The 20307-nt window shown below is 58.1% G+C and overlaps 3 protein-coding genes across 10 annotated transcripts in view; 1 reads left to right on the forward strand and 2 right to left on the reverse strand.

Moving 5' to 3' along the window:
* The first annotated feature begins 2628 nt into the window (after positions 1–2628).
* On the forward strand, positions 2629–7645 carry ABHD12B (abhydrolase domain containing 12B). The gene is made up of 13 exons (XM_031602289.2): positions 2629–2856; positions 4106–4233; positions 4622–4724; positions 4801–4920; positions 5117–5147; positions 5228–5273; positions 5347–5476; positions 5552–5592; positions 5735–5814; positions 5906–5988; positions 6689–6767; positions 6862–6986; positions 7332–7645. The coding sequence occupies exons 1-13, from the start codon at positions 2765–2767 to the stop codon at positions 7351–7353; spliced, it is 1080 nt and encodes a 359-aa protein (XP_031458149.1). The 5' UTR covers positions 2629–2764; the 3' UTR covers positions 7354–7645.
* On the reverse strand, positions 7289–16404 carry PYGL (glycogen phosphorylase L). The gene is made up of 20 exons (XM_031602288.2): positions 16090–16404; positions 14617–14718; positions 13726–13804; positions 13516–13619; positions 13236–13367; positions 12788–12899; positions 12628–12710; positions 12357–12500; positions 12137–12229; positions 11469–11615; positions 10741–10904; positions 10552–10666; positions 10055–10156; positions 9762–9909; positions 9597–9655; positions 9369–9510; positions 9073–9280; positions 8863–8997; positions 8047–8113; positions 7289–7930 (listed from the first exon to the last, which is right to left on the reverse strand). The coding sequence occupies exons 1-20, from the start codon at positions 16330–16332 to the stop codon at positions 7736–7738; spliced, it is 2574 nt and encodes an 857-aa protein (XP_031458148.2). The 5' UTR covers positions 16333–16404; the 3' UTR covers positions 7289–7735.
* Positions 16405–17436: 1032 nt separating this feature from the next.
* TRIM9 (tripartite motif containing 9) overlaps positions 17437–20307 on the reverse strand; it is a 33259-nt gene continuing 30388 nt past the window's right edge. For all 8 annotated transcript variants that reach the window (XM_031602292.2, XM_090141937.1, XM_090141938.1 and 5 more), the window contains 2 exons: positions 19934–20096; positions 17437–18948 (listed from right to left, as the gene is read on the reverse strand). In XM_031602292.2, the coding sequence (XP_031458152.1) occupies positions 18886–18948; positions 19934–20096 (226 nt within the window). In that variant the 3' untranslated portion in view covers positions 17437–18885. The remainder of the gene's footprint in view (positions 18949–19933; positions 20097–20307) is intronic.

Consider the following 20307-nt stretch of genomic DNA (forward strand, 5'->3'; position numbering starts at 1 on the left):
GCGGGATGCGAGCCGTGTCCGTGCGGGTGGCATCACCGCGGTGCTTGGGGTCCCCGTGCGTCCTCTGTCCTTTGCCTCGAGGTGGCATCACCGTGAGGCCGTGCTGACTTGCACCCCAGCTTAGGGTCCTCGTGGTCCCCTCTGTCGCCGAGGTGGCATCACCACGCCAGGGGACAGCTTACCCTTGTCCCAAGTTGCCACAGCAACTGGTGCCGTGTCACCCCAATATCTCCAGCCCAGGAGCACGTCGGCACCCCTGCCACCCAGGGCACCTATGGGCACCCCCAAAACGCAGCGCCCTATTAAAGCCCTCATTGGAGCTGGAGCCCACCTCAGCCGCCAGCTGAGTGCAGCCTGTGGGTTCTCTGCTGGCTCATATGGGGCTGAGCTCACACTGCAACATGCTGCAGGCTCCTGTTTCGCTTCTCTCTGCAAAAACTCTTGGGGAATCCTCTGAGCCCTCTCTGAAGACAAATCTGAAGCTGGTCTCAATATATCTAGGAAAAAAGAACTTCAAACCCACAGAATCCTGCGGGATGGCCAAGGGCCCAATGGCTGCAATGGGAACAGAGCCCCACTGCAGCACCAGGAGCAGCCCTGGTCCCCGTGCAGTGTCACCACCTCCTGTCCCTGCAGTCCCCAGCGCGTGCTGCCTGCTGGGGTCACGGCCCCATGGCCCTGAGCAAGGCTAAAGGTGACAGCAATGGGGACAGGGGCTGCGTGGGACAGATGTTAGTGAGAGAGCTTTGTGCTGGGCTTTGGGGCCTGTTTTGTAACATTTGCCATTTTTCTCCGCAGCTTTCTTCTGCTCTGACACTTGCTGAGGGTTTTTCTATTTATTTATTTTTTTTCTTTCCTTTCTCCCTCCCTTTCCCCATTTGCTGTTTCATCCCCGGTTCAACCCCCCCCCCCCCCTTTTTTTTTTTCACTGCGCATTATGCGGAGCTGGAACCATCTGCTGCTTTGTTTTGTTGGAGCACGGCGAGTGCCAGGACCTTTATCCCCCACACCCCTCCCCACCGTGCTGTGCTAATCCACAGCACTGCCCCAAAATCACCGCCACCACCAAACAAAGCCTCTGCGTGGCTGTGTGTGTGCAGCTGGGTGGGCAGCAGGGCTGGGCAGCATCCATGGCATCCCCACGTCCCCACACCCCCATGACCCCACGTCCCTGTGTCCACGTGACCCCACGTCCCCAATGCCCCTGTGTCCCCATGTCCCCATGCCTCTGTGTTACCATGCCACCATGTCCCTCCTTCCCCAAGTCCCCAAATCCCCATGTCCTCATGTTTCTGTGCCCATACGTCCCACATCCCCATTTCCCCACATCTCCATATCCTCACTTTTCCACATCTCCACGTGCCCACATCCCTGTGTCCCTACATCCTCAAGTCTCCATATTCCTATATCCTTGTGTCCTCATGTCCCAACATCCTTATGTCACCATATTTCCACATCCCCATGTCCCCATGTCCCCAAGTCCCCACGTCTTCATGTCCCTGTGTGCCCACTTGTCTCACATCCCTACCTCCTCACATCCTTATATCCTCCCTTTCCCAATTCCCCAAACCCTCATGTCCCTATGGCCCCATTTCCCCACATCCCCACATCCCCGTATCCCATATTCCACATCCCCACATCCCCATCTCCCTGCCCACCCACGGGTTTGACAGCGTTAGAGGATGCAAATTCCCCTAACTCCCTTTTAGGGCTGGCTGCTGGCAGAGCCATCCCACCGTATTCCCCCTATCCCTGTAGGATGAAGCCGTCCTTGCACAGCCTTTAATTCTGAGCAGCCTCACAGCTGCAGCTGAGCGCTGAGCCTGCAGTGTGAGCTCACAGGAAGGAAACCTCCGCTCTCCGACGCCATCACAAGTGACGCAGGCAGAAGAACAGCAATCTGGGCAAAGCCAGGCTTGCCGAGCAGGAACGGGGCCGGGCCTTGTGCATACCTGTGCCAGCAATGTGCGGCCCCATTGCTGGGCAGGAGACCCTACAAAACCCCCCTCCCAGCCCCACTCCCACTGCGCTGTGCCGCTTTGTGCCCCACTCCTCCGCACAGCAGCTCGCTGTTCGTTCTGGGGCTGATTTCTGCTGCAAGGGGAAAAACCCCACAGCCGCCTCCAGTGCATTAAAGCAGCAAACCTACAAACAGCAGCAAACGTGAGCAAGAGAGGCGTATAGCAACGGGGTAACAGCCGAGAGGAGCCCTACAGCCGGAGCGGAGAGAGGTCGGGGATGGAATAAGCCCAAACTTTGATGGTTATTTCTTTATTCTTGTACAAAAACAATGGTGATAGGCGTCCGCCTGCAGCTCGGTGCTGCCATCCTACGTCCGACCCAGCGCATTCCTGGGCCTGCTGCTGCTCAGTCCCGGCTCCGTCTCTTGGTTCTTATCTATATTTTTTAAATTTTTATTATTTTTTATTTTGATGTATTGTTATTATTGTTGATATTATTTTGGTTCGGTTGGCTTTTATCATTTTTATTTTATTCATTATTTATTCTTCCCCCCTCCCCACCCCCCAACGCCCCACCGCTGCTCCGCGGCGCTGCACGTGGGAGTGTCCCGCGGGGAGTGGGCGGGGCTCTGAGGCAGGAGCCAGGCTGTGATTGGCGAGGCCTACGAGAGAAGGCGTGGCTTAGCATCCGGGAGGCGTGGCCTAGATGAGGAGCGACGCTGTGAGTGGCGGGTTGAGCCGGGAGGGGCGTGGCTTAGCGGCGGAGGCGTGGCCTAGCGGCGGGGCGGCAGTCGGACGGCGCGATGCGGCGGCGCGGCGGAGCGGAGGCTGCGGAACACGGGAACGGCGATGGCAGCGGGCGGGCGGCGGAGGGGAGAGCGGAGCGACCTCGGCGGTGAGTAGCCGGCTCTGGTCCCCGGTCCCCAGCTCCGCCTCGGGGTTACTGCGTGCCAGGCATCTCCGCCGTGCCCTGTGGCGTAACCCTATATCCACGGGCGTGTGGCCACGTGTGCCCCAATGGCAGAGCCGCCCCGCTATGGCCATGTGGCCCCGATCTCTGTGGCCTTGCGTTCCCCAGCCCTCACAGCCTTGTGCCCCTGACCTTCACGATCACTTTTCCTTGGCCAAGCTCCATGTCATGGCCATGTCCCAGTGTCACACAGTACCCTGACCCCATCCTGTGTCCTCGGGTCCCTCTGCCATACCGTGTCCCCGTGTCACCCCTCCGCACACCGTTTCCCTTTGCCGTGGCTGTGCCATCCCTCCGTGCTGCCCCCTGCCCTGGCCCTACCTGCCCCACCTGCGGGATGTTGTGCAAGCAGGGTGTGAGCCCTCGCCCCTGCACTTGCTGACGGGGTGCAGCACCCGGTAATTAGCCCTAACGATGGTGAGCCCCGTTGGTGCAGCATGCAGGGTTCTGCACTCTCCAGTGGCATCGAACTGCCCTTTGCAGCCCTTCCCTGCAGGACTGCCTGAGGCTGTGGTGCCAAATCCGCCCTAGCACAACCCTGCAGTGCTGCTGAGATCTGCTTTGACGCACGCAGATACCTCTGCCCCAAATCCCTGCTGGTTGCCCCATCACCATGCTTAGGGTGATTCTATAAGCTGCAAGAGTTTGGCATTTCCAAGCCTCCTGGGTGTTCATTTCAAAACTGCTGCAGCTGTGGAGGGTGTGGATGTGTCCCCAGTCCTTTGGGATGAGATGAGGATTAGGGGTGCTGTTGGAGCATCACTGCCATGCTGATGGCATCCCTCATCTGCTCTTCGTATTGTTTGCCTGCAGCATGGGTCTCCCTGGGCCATTTCCCAGCTCCTTCCTTGTCCCCAACTTTAGGACACTTCTGTCACCTCTGGGCTCTGGGTGTTGTCACAGCGTTGGCATGTGCCCTGCCCTTCCTGCCCACTCGTGTCCCCGTGGGAGGCTGTGGGGGACCGGGTGGTGGCCTCCAGTGATGCTGAATCCGAGGGCTCTGCTCCATCCCCTAAAACCAAACTTAGGGGGAGCACAGCCATAAATCAGCAATGGAGAAAACGAACCCAATGTGAGTCCCTGGTCTTGGGAGGACAAACCTGACATCAGGGCCTGGCCTTGGGACAGACACTTGGGTCCAAAGGGGCCATGCTGACTGTGTTGCATCCCACAGGGGCTGGCTGGGCTGGTGCCCCCGACTGCGCACCGTCCTCCTGCAGCTGCTCCTCATGTACATCTCCGTGCCCTTCCTCGTCCGCCTCTTCCCTGTCATCCTCACCAAATTTGTCTTCCTAAACTTCAGTGAGTACCCCAGCACTGAGAGCTCGCCTTAAGCAGTAGCACGCAGGGCACTGTTTTTTTTGGGGTGGAGGTTTGGGGGGGGGTCCCAAAATATGCATGGTATGCTCACAGGGCTCACAGCAGCTCTCCATTGGGCACCCTGTGTTTTGCAAGCGACGCTGCTTGTTGCCAGATATTGCAACACATCTGGGTATACAACACGTCCCTATGGCAGGACGTGCTCCAATGGGGTTTGGTCTTTGGGGTGAATTATGTCCAAAAAAAAGCCAACAAAACAAAGCCAAATGCAACTGAGAGATGAACCAAAGCAGAATCACAGACTGGTTGAGGTTAGAAGAGACCATTTGGGATCGTCTCATCCAACCCCTGGCCGTGCCATGTCCCGCAGTGGCGTTCCCTTTCTTCGCGGACCTGCGGCAGCCGGCGCTGCTGCTGAACAACACCATCAGCCTCTACCTGCCCACCGAGCCGGGCGTCACCGTTGGCATCTGGTGAGCAGGGTGTCCCAGCTCCTTGTCCTCCCTTTGGTGGCTGTGGGTTGGGGATGAGCCGTGTCCGTCCCCGCAGGCACACGGTGCCGGGCAGCAGTGGGACTGAGGCGCGAGGTCGGGAGCAGCGCTGGTTCGAGGAGGCTCTGGGTGATGCTCACCCCATCATCATCTACCTGCACGGTAACGGGGGCACCAGGCAAGTACCTGTGGCTGCCCAACCCGATGGGCAAATGGTGATGTCCCATGTGAGAGCTGGGTGCTCCTCTTTTGCTCCCATGGGTATAGAACTGTCACTTGTCCAACATGACAGTGTCCCCCAGCTGGCCCCACTCTGCTAAAAGGGGAAGGCACCCTGTGTTTTATCTTTGCTTTATCCTTTCTTTCCCCACCAGGGCTGCAAGCCACCGGATCCAGTTTATGAAGGTAAGTGGGGGCTGGGAGGTGCCTTGCACATGGGAGGTGACATGGGGACACCTTAACGAATGCTGTGCCATGTTCTACAGCTGATGGGGGCTGCTGGCTTCCACATCCTGGCTCTGGACTACAGAGGTACGGCCACCCCTCACCCCTCACCCTGAGGTCTGTTCCCTCTGGGTGGTGATGTGGGAACGTGTCCCTGCAGGCTATGGGGACTCCAGTGGGCACCCCTCGGAGAGCGGCTTCACCACCGACGTCCTGGCACTGTACGACTGGGCCAAAGCACGCAGTGGGAACAGCTCCATCATCTTCTGGGGACACTCCTTGGGGACAGGGTAGGTGTGGGGCCAGGTGGGGGGTGTGCTGGAGGGCCCCCCCCCCCCCATTAATTACCACCTTCTTTGTTGTAGGATCGCAACAAACGCGGCCAGAAAGCTGCAGGAGGAGCGAGGTAACACCACGTTTTGGACAGCAGGAGTTGGGGGGCTGCATCACTCTCCTCAAGTATCATCAAGTGGGGACAATCGTCTGTCCCCATCCTCCTGCTGGGGACGGGGATGTCCCATCTGACTCCTACCCCATGCTGCTCCCAGGGGTCCAGGTGGATGCTGTTGTGCTGGAGTCCCCCTACACCAACATCCGCGACGCAGCTGCCAACATTCCCATCACTAAGGTGAGCACAGGTCCCTGCACCGTGGCACTGCATCCTGGCACTGCATCCCCCTGACAGCAACTCAGTGGGTACCCTGCTCTCTCCTGGGCAGATTTATCGGCAGTTCCCAGGTTTTGAGTACCTGATCTTGGACTCCATGGCTCTGGGCAATATGTTCTTCCGCAACGATGAGAAGTGAGTGCCCAGTGGGACGGGGTGAGGGCACAGGGAGAGCAGGAGCTGGGCGGGGTGTTCCACACCATGGTGTGATCCAAGTTGTATTTGCTCAGCTTAGTCATGCCTTAAAAGTGACTTTTATTTGTATAAGGGCAGATACCAACCTTACTATCGAGCCAAGTTCACCATCTGGTCATAGAACCATTCAGATTGGAGAAGACCTCTGACATCCCCAACCTCAGCCCATCTCCACTGCCCCCGTCCCTCAGTGCCACATCTCCACAGCTCCTGAACCCCTCCAGGGGCGGTGATTTCACCACCTCCTTGGGCGGCTGTGCCACTGCATCACCATTAGTTTTATTTTTTTGAGAGTAATGTATTTGAATGCTGCCCACTTGGCAACATGGTGTTGGAGATGAACATTATGGTGATGGAGTCCTCTTGGCTTGGCCTTCACGGACATCTTTGCTAAAGCTGAATGGTCTGTGGGTGCTTTTCCAGTCAGAGCATCCCTGAACAGTGTTTTGGGTTATTATTATTACATTATCAGATGCTCAGACCCAGGGTGAGCACCCTGAGCACTGCCCATCAGCAGCCTTGGACACCAAGGGTGACCCTCAAAGGCAATGGGGGGTGGCTGGGGGGCTAGGGTCATATTAAGGGGGGGTTAATGGGGCAGGAGAGGCTTGTGCAGCCCCATGCTGACCCCTTCCTACAGTGTGAAGGTGCTGGCCTGCCCGCTGCTCATCCTGCACGCAGAGGATGACACCGTGCTGCCCCCGCAGCTGGGACGCCAGGTGGGTCACCTGCACTGGGGGCTAAAAGGCAGGGAGGGGGATTGGGACCCCCCTGGGATCCTGTGCCACTAACCCTGCTCCCACCCCACTGCAGCTCTTCGAGACCGCACGCAGAGCCTACAAGGACAAGAGCAAGGTGAAGCTCATCACCTTCCCTGAGAAGCTGGGGCTGGGCCACGACTACATCTCATCCAACCCAGAGCTGCCCACCCTGGTGAAGTAAGTGTTGCTCTGCAGAAACGTGGGGCACAGCACAACCCTTCCCTGTGCTCCTTCACAGCTCCACGGAGAATCATCCCATCCCCATCCCCATCCCCATCCCCATCCCCATCCCCATCCCATCCCCATCCCCATCCCACCCCATCCCCACCCCATCCCCATCCCCATCCCGCCCCATCCCACGGCACTCACTGGCATCAATTTGCTGAGCCCCCATCACTACTCCAAACCCATCATCACCGCAGTGACACATGGGGTGACACAGGGACAGCCCCCATGGGATATGAAATGAGCAGCAGGGGTGAGTGAGTGACACAGCGTGAGGTTTATTGCATCTCGTTGCAGAGACTTCTTGAACATGAAATGACTCCAGCTGCTGCCTGCAGCGCCCATAAGCACTGCCCCTGCCCTGCACTGGGACCCCACCGTGGCACTGATCCTACTACTGCTGTATGTAATAAACACTGAGAGCCACGCTCATCCTCCCACTGCTGCGGGATGCTCGGGGGATGGAGACACAGCTGCAGGGACAGAGGGGTCAAGCAGGAACCAGAAGCAGGGTGAGGGTGCACTGCAAATACCCCATCCCCTGCACTTTGAGCGATCAGCTTTGCAGCGAGCAAGCCCACTTCCTCATTCCATCTCCAGCAACCCCCCCACTCCGCTTCCGCGCAGCACTTTTAGTTTGAGCCCCTACCGCAAGCAATGGGTCGGAATGGTTTCGCTTTCAGCTCTGCTCCTCCCCTGCCCTATGCCCGTGCTGCAGTGCCGTTGGGGGTCCTGTCCTCAGCCCCCTCCCGCGGCTCGTTGGGCGCTGGGATCTTCAGGTCGGAGGGCTCCACGTGCCAGATGTCCCGTGCGTACTCCTTGATGGTGCGGTCGCTGGAGAACTTGCCTGCAGCTGCGATGTTCCTGATGACCATCTTGGTCCACGCTTTGGAGTTCTGCGAGAGAACAGGGATGGAGGGAGGGCTGTAGCTGTGGGTGCCCATCCGCACAGCCCAGTGCTGTTTTGGGGTCTCCCACAGCAGACACCTTCCCTGTCCCCTCTCGCACTCACCAGGTACAGCTCGCTGACTTTCTCCTGGCACTTGACATAAGCCTCGTAATCTGCAAAGACTTTAAACCTGAGGCAGCAGAGAATGGAGGAGTTAGGGAGAGCAGGGTGGCAGCGTGGCTGGCATGGAGGAATGGGACACTCGAATGGATGCTTCAGATATATTAACCTTCCCTAGCCACTACTGAATCACAGCCTGCTAGAAAAGCCCTTGAGATACCTGAAGGCATCTATCATCTGGCAAGGGCTGGGCTGCTATGAAATGTGGAGGTTGGTGGCCCTGCCTGTGGTGGGAGGTTGGAGCTTCGTGATCCTTGAGGTCCCTTCCAAGTCAAGCCCTTGTGATTCTATGAAGGGCTGTGCACCCGAATGCATTCCAGCCTTAGTGCAGGTTTAATGCAGCCCAGCTGAAGGGCTGAGCGCAGAGAGACTTTTGTACCAGGGGTACACAAAAAATTGCTGTTCCCTGTACACAGGAGTCAGGGCAGGAAATGGGATACTATCAGGCAGTGGGTGTAGGGCTGCTCTGCATGGGTATATGGTCTTCTTTAGGATGTGGGTTAATGGCCGCAAGGGGAAGGTTTGGGTTGGATATTAGGAACAATTTCTTCTCTGAAAGAGTGGTTGGCACTGGCACAGCTGCCCAGGTGTGGTGGGGTCACCATCCCTGGGGGTGCTGCAGAGCTGTGGAGATATGGCACTGAGGGACGTGGGCAGTGGAGGGGGGGCTTGAGGATCTCAGAGGTCTTCTCCAACCTGAATAACTGTGATATGGAGCTGGAACCCAGGGACGGGTGGCATCCCAGCCGTGAACCTCACCGGTCGTGATGGAAAAGCATGTCAACCACATCCCTGAAGAGGTCTGGCTCATCTGAGGAGAAGAAGCCACTCCGGATCTGGTCAACAGCCTGCTTCAGCTCGGGGAGCCGGTCATAGTACTGCTGGGCATTGTAGCTGGGGAGCAGAAATCGTGAGCCCATGCCAACCCCAGTGCCCCCCACGTGTCCCCACCACGTCCTCATCCCTCACCCATCCTTGTCCAGCTCCGCCACGTCCTCCACCCTCATCCCAAAGATGAAGAGGTTTTCCTCTCCGGCCTCCTCAGCCATCTCCACGTTGGCTCCATCCATGGTGCCGATGGTCAGGGCCCCATTCAGCATGAATTTCATGTTCCCTGTGCCCGATGCCTCGGTGCCCGCTGTGGAGATCTGCTCCGACAGGTCGGTGGCGGGGATCACTGCCAACAGAGCACACAGCAAAGGGCTCACCAAGGCCATGCTGAAGGATGCAGGCCAATAGCACTGGCGTTCCCCTATAGGACGTACCCTTCTCTGCCAGGGAGACCCTGTAGTTCTCCAAGAAGATGACCTTCAGCTTGCTCCCCACAACGGGGTCGTTGTTGACCACTTGGGCCACGGCGTTGATGAGCTTGATGATCATTTTGGCCATGTGGTACCCCGGGGCAGCCTAGGGATAGAGCCATGGTGGGCCAACTGGAGTGCTGGGGACTCCCTTGTAGGGCATTCTGAGGGCTTCCCCCAAACACAGCTTACCTTGCCTCCAATGATCACCGTCCTAGGGACAAAGAGCTTCGTAGGGTTCCTCTTGATGCCTGGAGGAGAAGCAGCACTGTCAGCTGTGTGCCTGCTCCTGCCTGTCCCCTGCCCAGCTGTGTGCCATCTCCCACCCACCCCCTGCCCATCCCCGCGGGGCCTTACGGTTGTACATGGTGATGATGTGCAGGCAGTTCATCAGCTGCCGCTTGTACTCGTGGATCCTCTTCACGTGCACATCAAACATGGAGGAGGGGTTGATCTTCACCCCATACTCCTTCTCCAGGTACAGTGCGAACTTCACCTTGTTCTCCTGGTCAAGGGCAGGGCAGGCATCAGCCCTGCACCCCCCAGATCCACATCCTCAAATCCATGCCCCCTTATCCAAATCCATGCCCCCTTATCCAAATCCATGCCCCCTTATCCAAATCCGCGCTCCCCTTATCAGCGCTCCTCACCTGCTTCACTTTGGCAACCTCCCTGATGAACAGGTCGTCATCCACAAACTCGTGCAGCTTTGCCAGCTGGCTCAGGTCCCGCACGTAGTCCTCCCCTATTTTCTGTGAGAGGAGCACAGCCGTGTCGTGACCACAAAGCACCGATGGACTGAGGCCACGTGGGAGTTCAGAAAATGGGTTGGATTGGAAGGGACCTCAAAGCAAGTACATGCTGCTGGCTCGTACCCAGCTCAGGGCTGGAACTCAATGATCACAAAATCCCAGAATGGGCTGGGTTGCAAAGGAGCACAATGCTCACCCAGTTCCAACCCCCTGCTGTGTGCAGGGTCACCAACCAGCAGCCCAGGCTGCCCAGAGCCACATCCAGCCTGGCCTTGAATGCTTCCAGGGATGGGGCATCCACAACCTTGATCCTCGAGTTCCCTTCCAACCCCAAGCTGTTCTATGTCTCTATGATGACTCCCAAGGCTGGGAGCCACGTGCAGAGCCACCCGTACCTCTGCAATGAGCTCGGCCAGCCCCGGGTTGCAGAGCAGCAGCCAGCGCCGTGGGGTGATGCCATTGGTTTTATTCTGGAACTTGTCCGGCTCCAGCTCTGCAAAGTCCCTGAAGCTGCAAGGGCAAGGAGGGGGCAACGTCAGCTCTGTGCCCGGGGCGACCCCCCACTGCATCCCACCCACCCTTACACTTCAGACTTGACGATCTCAGAGTGGATCTTGGCCACTCCATTGACAGCATGGGAGCCGACGATGCAGAGGTGAGCCATGTTGATCCTCTTGGTGCCTCCCTCCTCTATCAGGGACATCCTCCGCAGCCGGTCCACATTGTTGGGGAAGAGGGATGCGATGTGCTGTGGGGGGTGGCCAGGAGGGGAGGGGGTGAGCAGCCAACCCAACAGACCAGCACCCAAGGAGGGGACCACAGTGATGTCCTCAATGCATTCGGTGCCAGCCAGAGTGATGGCTTTTACTGGGTGATGGTGTGAACCTTCTCCATGGGGTTCAAGCCATCCTCATCCTTTTCCAGGATGAATTTAGTGCTCAAGGAGCAAAGAAATGTCAACTTGAAAGTCCCTGAAGCATTTTAAGTATTTTAACAGCCACCAACAGTGGATAGCAATATAGAATGCTGTGGCTAGCAGGGAACTCTGGGTCTCTCTGGCCGAGCTCATGCTCCAGCACGGACACCCAGAGCTGGTGCTCAGCCCCATGAAGGTCTCCAAGGAGAACCCACAACCTGTCTGAGTAACTTTATGGCAACAAGAAGGGCTTTGCATTGCTTCACCCAGTTCCTACTTACCAGCCTCCCCAAAGAGCTGCAGAACCACCCAGCCACCAGCCACACAGCACGGTTTGTGCACCGTCCCCATCCCCATAGTGCGACCCCCATCACCCAGAGCCCCCAACCCACTCACGTCCAGGTGCCTCTGGTTGATCTCATAGATGATTTCTAGGTGCCTGGGGAGCAGCTTCTCCACCAGGTCCACCGGCCAGCGCTCCAGGGCTTCGGGCAGCACGGTGTGGTTCGTGTAGGCAAATGTCCGCTTGGTGATGTCCCAGGCCTGCAAGCAGAAGAGTGGCATCAGGGACAGCTCCAGGGCACCCAGCTGAGTGTGAGCACCCACATGTGTTCCTACACCCAGAACCATGGCCCCAGCATGGCTCAGGTGGGCAGCATAGGCTCATCCCTCCCCAGCACCCACTGGAGATTTTCCAACAGTGGAAATGTTCCCGAGCTGCTTGTTGAACCCCACCTGCTCCCATGTGCTGCTTAACTAGAATCACAGAATCACTGAGGTTGGAAAAGCACTTCAAGATCCCCCAACCCACCTCACCGTGCCCACATCCCTCAGTGCCACATCCCACAGCTCTGGAACACCTCCAGGGACGGTGACCCCACCACTCCATGTGCAGCTGTGCCACTGCAGCACCGCTCTTTTGGAGAAGAAATGTTTCCCCACTATCCAACCTGACTCTCCCCAGCACAGCTTAGGGCCATACTCTTGTCCTACCATCCTATTAACGGGTGTATGGCCCCTATACACAAGGAGGGGGTGCAGCACCCATTCCCACATCCCCCAACCTTGCTCCAGGGCAGTTTCTCAATATCCACAAAAATCCTCATCAGCTCAGGGATGGCCATGGCAGGGTGCGTGTCGTTCAGCTGGATGGCGACCTGCGGGGACACGGTGGCACCCATCACCCACATCAGTCTGGTCTTGAGTTCACCAAATGGCAACACAAGAACGGGGAGGTGGATTGCTGGGCTGGAGGCATGCGGTGGATCAAGTCCAGCTCTGTACCTGGTCTGGGAAGGAGTCAAACACGGTGCGCACGCTTTCTGTGCTCCCGAATTTGGATGCTTTGAAGCGGCGGATGATGTCCTGCAGGGTGGCAGCCACAACAAAGTATTCCTGCTTCAGACGCAGCTCCTTCCCCTCGAAGAACTGCCAGTGAGAGGAGTGGGATGGGCACCAGGCACACAGGGAAGAGCTCACATGGCATCACATGGCATCACATAGCATGGCACCCCTGTGCCACTCATCACAGGCACAGTGAGAATGCCTGACTTACGTTGTCATTGGGATAGAGGACGCGGGAGATGTTCTCAGCCAGGTTCCTGTCCAGCACAGCCTGGATGTAGTCCCCAACATTGACTGTAGAGGTGCAGAGGGGTATGGTTAGAGTGGCCTTGCTGTACCCTATCCCACCCAGCCCCCGCCGGCCCACTTACAGTCCCGCAGGTTGAAGTCATTGGGTGCCCGAGCCGACCACAGGCGCATGGTGTTGACGGTGTTGTTCATATACCCGGGCACAGGGGTGTCGTAGGGCAGTGCCAGCACCACCTGGGGCATTGGTGAGGCTGGGCAGACTGGGGGCACCACGTCCCCGTGTCCTCACATCCCCACGCCCTGCTGGAACCCTCCCACCCCAACCACCAGAGCTGCATCCACCCTTGCAATGGTGACAGGCGTGGGGATGCGCTTGGACCCCAAAAGACCCCAGGGTCCCCAGAGCCCCGGCTGCAGGGACACCCCAGCTCTGCCTGCTGGCTGCAAGAAGCCCTCAGGAGATGGAGAGATGCCTTCAGGTGCCAGCAGCAGCTGGATGTAGGCTGTCACTCTGAGTGCAGCAGGACACAAGCCACCTGGGGGCCCTGTGAGCCGGCTGTGCCCCCATACCTGGGTGTCCACCCACTTGGTGCCATTGGCAGTGTGCTCCACACGGCCATAGAAGTGCACGGGCAGCATGTACTCGGGCCGGGCCTTCTCCCAGGGGTTGCCATGCCGCAGCCAGTCATCAGCTTCCTCCACCTGCATGGGGGAGTCATGGAGTCACAGCATGGTTGGGTTAGAAGAAACCTCACAGCACTTCCAGCCCCATCCCAGCCATGGGCTGGCTGCCCCCCCCCCAGCTCAGGCTGTCCCAGGCCCTATGCACGGCCTGGGGTTCCCACCATACCTGCCAGCCGTTGCGGATCTTCTGGTTGAAGATGCCATACTCATAGCGGATGCCATAGCCGTAGGCTGCCAGCCCCAGCGTTGCCATCGAGTCGAGGAAGCAGGCTGCCAAGGATAGGGGACAGCAAGGAGCAGGGAGCCCCAGGGCACGGGTCCCACATATGGGATGTGCCCCCACCCCGGGAACAACACCTTTTGGGGGTTGTCTCACCTGCAAGCCGGCCGAGCCCACCGTTACCCAGCCCGGCATCCTCCTCGATCTCCTCCAGTTCTTCTATATCCAACCCCAGCTGAGGACAAGGAGGCAATGGGACTGAGTGCCCACCCCGCACCCCTCACCCAGTGAAGGTGCTGCCCTCACTGCTGGGACATGGGGACATGAGGGAGGGGGGCAGGGTCCATCCCCAGTGCTTTGGGTCACGATGAGGGACACCCACATCCTTCCCCTCGTTGTGGGCAAGCTTACAGGTGGCTCCACTCTACTTAAGGACAAGCAGAGATGTGGCTACAGCACCCCTACACACACATCTCCAGCTTTCAGCCCACAGTGCTGTCAAGGAAGAGGTTTTGCTTATGCAAAGCTCCCAGGGCAGCTCAGGAAGAACTCAGCTGAGCCACCAGCTCCCACTTCTCCAAAAAAAACCCACAACCAACGTGTTTGCCCACGTTCTCCCCATCCCAAAGCTCCCCAGCCGGTCCTGCAGCACCAGCCCATCTCTGCATTGCACTGAACTGCACCACTATGCACATTTAAACCAACGCATACAGAGCCAAACATTTTCTTGCAGACATTCAGCACTCAGCCTGTTGCACAGCTGTGCAATCACTATGCAACACCCGAGGCTCTTCCTATACCCGCCTGCTTCTGGCCGGGCTGCTGCCCTCACTGTGCTAACAGCTTCAGGAAAGCCCCACAGATAAATCGCCCTCCCTTTGAATGTCATTTGCTTGAAAGCTGCTCCTGCTGTTGTGCAACCGCTCCAGCTGAGCAGTGACTGCCCTGCACGGGGCAGAGGGGTGGGAGGAGAGAAAAGCAAACAAACAAACAAAGCCCTTCAGCAGCCCGAATGTCACCCCACAAGGGTTGGAGCTCAGTGCTCACCTGGTACACAGCCTCATCGCAGGCATTCTGCAGCCCCAGGTTGATCATGGTGTTCTGCAGCGTCCGGCCCATGTAGAACTCCAGGGAGAGGTAATAGATCCTCTGCAGGAGGAAGGCGTCCCGCTTAGCGCTCAGCCAACCCCATGGGCTGCTGCTCCCAAAGCAGAGCTCCAATGGAAAACCCCACCTCTCAGCACGCTTTGGAGTGCGGATTTTGGGCCTGGAGGGGGTCCATTGCCCTCATCCCTATGTTACCTATTTTATCCCACCCCTATTACTCCTATTTTCACCCCTATGTTACTTTTGAGGAGGGTTTGTTTGGATGGGAAGGTCACACAGAATCACAGAATGGCCTGGGTTGGAAGGGACCTCAAGGATCATGAAGCTCCAATCCCCCACCACACGCAGGGCCACCAACCTCCACATTTCAGAGCAGCCCAGGCTGCCCAGGGCCCCATCCAACCTGGCCTTGAACACCTCCAGGGATGGACGGGGCATCCACAGCCTCTCTGGGCAGCTGTTCCAGCACCTCACCGCTCTCACAGCAAACAACTTCCCCCTGACATCCAACTGAAATCTGCCCTCCCTCAACTTCAAACCATTTCCCCTTGTCCTGCTGTTATCTACCCTTTCCAAGAGTTGACTCCCGTCGGTACAAAGTTTAAATTTAAAGAAGACCCATTTCCTAATATTGCTCAGCACCACAAAGCAGAACCGGGCACATCCCATTTCCCTGCATGCTGCCATCCCATGGGCTTTGGACCCACCAGGTGTGTGATGCAGCAGGGCACCAAGAGCAGCAGCTCTGTGAGCCGCCCATCCTGCGGCGTCAGCAGCGATGGGTTTAGGGAGGACTGGGGCTGCAGAAGTGCTGACTGCACACACAGTGGGATGCAATGGGATCGGTGGCACCTGGGGGGGGGTCCCGCATTTGGAGCCCTGCGGCAGAGTCGCACCGGGGCTCCAGCTCCCATTAATTGATAAATTGGGATAAATTGGAGCCGACAGCGCCGTGCAGGTGGCAGGATGGGATTAGAGCTTAATCCCCAGCAGAGCCCGGTGCAAACCCCCCAACACGGCTCGCCCTCGGCCCCAAGCGGTGCAGAACGAGCTCTGCCTGCGGGCTTTCAGCTCCATTTGTTCCGCAAACCCAATCCTCCCTCCACGGGAACGCAGCGTTCCCCGAGGCGCTCCCACGCCAACAACATCACCGCTCCCCCACATGACGATGCCACTCCCATAGGGGACAGCAACGCCATTCCCATACGGGACAGCGCCGTTCCCATAAGGGAACAACACCGCCGTTCCCATACTCGGAACCAAAGCGCTCTGTTTGTTTTGCAAAGGGCAGCGGCCTCGCCCGCTAAAGTCCACCCGGGACGCTTTGCAAAGTTGAGCAGCGCAGCCCTACGGAGGAGGAACGCATCGCCCCGAGCTCCCCGTGCCCCACAGCCCACCTCCCCCCGAACCCACCTTGGGGTCCCTCTCGTAGTAATATTGCTGCGTGCGGATCCATCGCCCCACCAGATGATCCCGCACGGTGTGGGCCAACGCGAAGTAGTAGTCGCGGGGGGTGGCCACGTTGCGATCTTTAACCAACGTGAAATGCAGGTGCCGGTTGAAGCCCCGCTTCAGCTCGGCTACGTTCTCGGCTCCCACGATGCCGCGGATGCTGATCTGCTTCCGTCGTTCCTGGTCCGACAGCGGCCGAGACATCGCTGCGGGGAACGGAGCGCGGACGGCCGCGGGGTTCCGCCTCGGTCCGGGCTGGCACCGCCCTGGGGCTGAGCTCCGCCAGGGGCCGGGCCGCCCCCGAGGGAGGGGACAGCGGGAGGGGCAGGGCCGCTCCTGGAGGGGGGAGGGCCGGGCAGCCGGCTGTGCTGCTCCGCTCTACCCGTACCCCATTGCTCCTCCTGCCCTCCCCTGCATCCCTTTTGCACGCATCTCCTCTGCACCCTACGTCGGGGACTCGCCCACAACCACATCTCCCGCACCCCCCCACAAAGATCCCTTTTCCCCACACCCAGAATCACAGAACAGCCCGGGTTGGAAGGGACCTCAAGGATCACGAAGCTCCAACCCCCCCCCCCAACCACAGGCAGGGCCACCAACCTCCACATTCCATAGCAGCCCAGGCTGCCCACTTGATTTCTAAGGGATTTTCTGGAATTTTTGAACACCACCCCATTTCTAGTTGGTTTTCTCCCCTCCCTGCATCCCACCAGGTGCCTTCCCTCCCTCCATAAGGAGGAAAGATTCTTCCTCCTTCCATAAGGAGGGCAGATTTCAGTTGGATGTCAGGGGGAAGTTGTTTGCTGTGAGAGTGGTGAGGTGCTGGAACAGCTGCCCAGAGAGGCTGTGGATGCCCCGTCCATCCCTGGAGGTGTTCAAGGCCAGGTTGGATGGGGCCCTGGGCAGCCTGGGCTGCTGTGAAATGTGGAGGTTGGTGGCCCTGCGTGTGGCGGGGGGTTGGAGCTTCATGATCCTTGAGGTCCCTTCCAACCCGGGCCATTCTGTGATTCTGTGATTCCACACATCCCAGCCTGGATGGCAACGACCTTCCTGAAATCACTCCTGAATGTGCTCAGAAATAACCCACGCTTATGAGCATCCTTGGAGAGGTGCAGGGTTGGGAAAAGGCACTTTGGGACGGAAGCTGAGCCCTTGGATCTGGGAGCTGTGCACACCCCATATAAAAGCCAGCACTGTGTCATTTCAGACCCAATCACAACGATTCCACGATTCTATTCAATGCCCAACCCTGAGGATGAGGATGCTGCAGGGGCTGCAGGTGGCGCAGAGATGCTCACGGAAGCTGAGTTTTAATCTGATAAAAGTCCTTTATTAGAACAGCAACCATGACACTTGTCTGGAGCAGAGCAGCTGCAGGCAGCTATCATCGCGGGACAGTGGGGACGACACCGTACGACCATGAGGAGCCTAATAAGCACCATGAACATCCTAAAGAAGGGGGGGAATGGCTGAGGAAGGCACCCCGTGACCCGGCCACGGAGCCCATCGGGCAAACACCGCAGAGCCGCTCGGCGTTGTCCCGCAACACAGCTCTCCTACAGCGGAGGAACTCGTCGGTGTGAATGAACAAGATAGCACCCAGTCAATAAATTAGGTGAGTTTCGTACTAGAGCAATGCGGGGACGGAGGGGATAAAGGGGTGGTAGGGTGGGGGTGACCTATATACAGTCGTTCTGCCGGATCTGGGGTGACGAGCCGCAGCTTTCTGATGGCACGGGCAGCACCGCCGCTGCGAGGGCGAAGGACCATAAAGCAAAGCGTGGGGATGAGCGCATGCATGGCCCTTGGGTAGCAGTGTGTGTGGGCAGCAGGCACGGTGCTGCCCAGAGCCTGAATCACCCCTGGGGCGAGGCCATGGGGCAGGCATGGCAGGGGGCACCGCTTCCTGAGTGCAGGTCGACTCTCCGTGCTCCCCATCCCTGGGCTCCCCGTCAGAACCTCTCTGCTGAGCGAGTTTTGCTGCCAAGGGAAGGATGCTATCGGGCAGTATTTAAGGCTCTACAAAAATAAACGCTCGCCTCCAAGGAGCCGCACGGTGTATGGCTGTGATGCTGGTTTGTGGGGAGCCGGGTGCTGGGTTTGCCCCAAATCCTGCCCCTGCTGTGCCCAGCCTTGGGGGCGCAGTGGTGGGAAAGCTTTTGCTCACCGCTCTGCTGGCGCTGACCCCAGCAACGATGCAGCTCTGCTCCAGCAGGTGGCTGTGGTTTAACCCCAGCCTTGGAGCATCGCCCCGGGGTGCTGCTGCCTTCGCTGGGAGCTGTAACAGCCCAACAGCAGTGGGGGTGCTGCTGGGGCTGCTGTAGCACATGGAGCATCCCTCCATGGGGACCAGCAGCAATCCAGGGCTGACCCCGGTGTGTGGCAGGGAGGTGCTCTGCAAGAAAGGCCACGGGGAAAGAAACATCCTGCAAAGGAATGGGGCTGGAGGGGGCGAAAGCTTTCTGGGGGGGGGGGGGTCTCTCCCACAGCCTGACCAGCTGCAGCAGGATGCAGGACGGGAAGCTCTCATCTCAACTCCAAGCCCCAACTCAAAGGGGAGAAAAACCGAACCTAAAAGCGGACACAGGGACATCTCGGGCTACCTAGGTACTTCATCAGCCAAAAAGAGCTAAACAGCGAAGCGTACACACAAGGACAGCGCTGGTGGGTGGAGAATGAAGACTGCCAAAGCTGGGTTCCTCCTTCCCTTCTGGCTGCCCCCAGTGCCGGCGCTCGCAGCTCCGTGCTGCCTCATCCTCACTGCATGGCCGAGCGCGAGGCGTAGAACTCAGGGACCGGCAGCCCCGTGTGCAGCGTCACCTGCAAGGAGACAGGGTGAGGGTGAAGGATGCTGGGGGTGATGCTCACTGCTTGGGGCGGTCCCCAAGGTGAGGGGCTGCGTCCTGAGCGCACACACATGTGTGCAGAGCTGCTGTGCGGGGTAATTCTGCTCCCCCTCCCCCCCAAATGCTTTGATTTGGAAGGAAAGCACAATTGAGAAGGCATTTTCCCCTCCAGATACGGGTTTATAGAAAACTTTGTCTGTGATACAATTATCTCCATCCTGATTGGAGTTGTTGTAATTACTCATGTGCCTCTGAAAGAGGATAATGAAGAGTTTGGGTTTATTAGCAGCCTTTAATCAGCATTCCAGGCTGGATGTGGCTCTGGGCAAACTGGTCTGCTGGTTGGCGACCCTGCACATAGCAGGGGGTTGAAACCAGATGATCATTGTGGTCCTTTGCAACCCAGGCCATTCTATGATTCTGTGGCTCTATGATCCCCTGGGATGTCCTTAATGCTGAAGGATTTCAAACTCTCCCTTGCACACTGAGCTGCCAGAAACCAGAAGGGCTCTAGAAACGTGCCTGTCTCTTAGGGCAGTGTGAAGGAGTGTGGTAAGAACTAAACCCACTGTGGAGAAGGACATTTGTACCACACCAATAAGCATCCCCTAAAAGCAGTGCAGACAGATGGGCTTGTGCAGTGCTGGAGGAGCAAGCAGTGACCACAGGGATGTGCCACAGCCACGCTGGGGGAACGTGGAGACTCACTGGGGTCGATGAGAACAGGGATGAGATTGGTGAGAAGGGGAAATGAAAGATGAAAATACCAGAGAGGCCCAGGAAGCCACCACTTGGTGATGTTCAGGATAGCAGAGAGCTTGGGAGAGAGGGAGAAAAGAGGGGTTTGAAACTCTCCAGAGGAAAAGAGGCTTTAAGAGATGCCCTTCTCCCTGGTAATGCTCCCGTTTAGGACCTGGAGAGATGGAGGAGCTGGTGAGGCTCCTGCAGGGAGCACTTACCTGCACGTTCCTGTTGAGGCTGACTGCTGGGAAGAACAGGCCCTCCAAGTTCTCAAAGGCGACAGGGCCCTGCTGGTCCTCGTTGATGGAGAACGTCAAGGTCCTCCTGGTCAAATCCAGCAGCACTCCCACCGTGGCACCTTTCGTTATCCCTCCCTCAGTCCTGTGGGAGCAAAGAGAAAGTCACAGCATCCCCGTGGCATCGTGTCCCTCGTGCTCCAGGCACAGGGATAAATGAATCACAGAGCAGTCGGGCTGGAAGGGGTCTTAAAACCCACCCAGTTCCAAACCCCTGTCATAGAATCACAGCGTGGTTGGGTTGGAAGGGACCTTAAAGCCCATCCAGTTCCAACCAGTGGCTCAGGACACCCAGG

Source organism: Phasianus colchicus, chromosome 5 (assembly GCF_987193195.1).
Source record: "Phasianus colchicus chromosome 5, bPhaCol1.hap1.1, whole genome shotgun sequence".
Taxonomy (NCBI): domain Eukaryota; kingdom Metazoa; phylum Chordata; class Aves; order Galliformes; family Phasianidae; genus Phasianus; species Phasianus colchicus.

What these genes read in the sequence shown, in the direction of transcription:
- ABHD12B (XM_031602289.2), top strand. Translation starts at nt 2,765, where the DNA reads ATGCGGCGGCGCGGCGGAGCGGAGGCTGCGGAACACGGGAACGGCGAT. An exon ending in CACGGTAACGGGGGCACCAG is followed by an intron (nt 4,921 to 5,116) that starts GCAAGTACCTGT and finishes TTTCCCCACCAG; the next exon opens with GGCTGCAAGCCACCGGATCC. An exon ending in GGACACTCCTTGGGGACAGG is followed by an intron (nt 5,477 to 5,551) that starts GTAGGTGTGGGG and finishes TCTTTGTTGTAG; the next exon opens with GATCGCAACAAACGCGGCCA.
- PYGL (XM_031602288.2), bottom strand. Translation starts at nt 16,332, where the DNA reads ATGTCTCGGCCGCTGTCGGACCAGGAACGACGGAAGCAGATCAGCATC. An exon ending in GCGATGAGGCTGTGTACCAG is followed by an intron (nt 13,805 to 14,616) that starts GTGAGCACTGAG and finishes CCTTGTCCTCAG; the next exon opens with CTGGGGTTGGATATAGAAGA. An exon ending in TCAACCAGAGGCACCTGGAC is followed by an intron (nt 10,905 to 11,468) that starts GTGAGTGGGTTG and finishes CACCCCCCACAG; the next exon opens with CACATCGCATCCCTCTTCCC.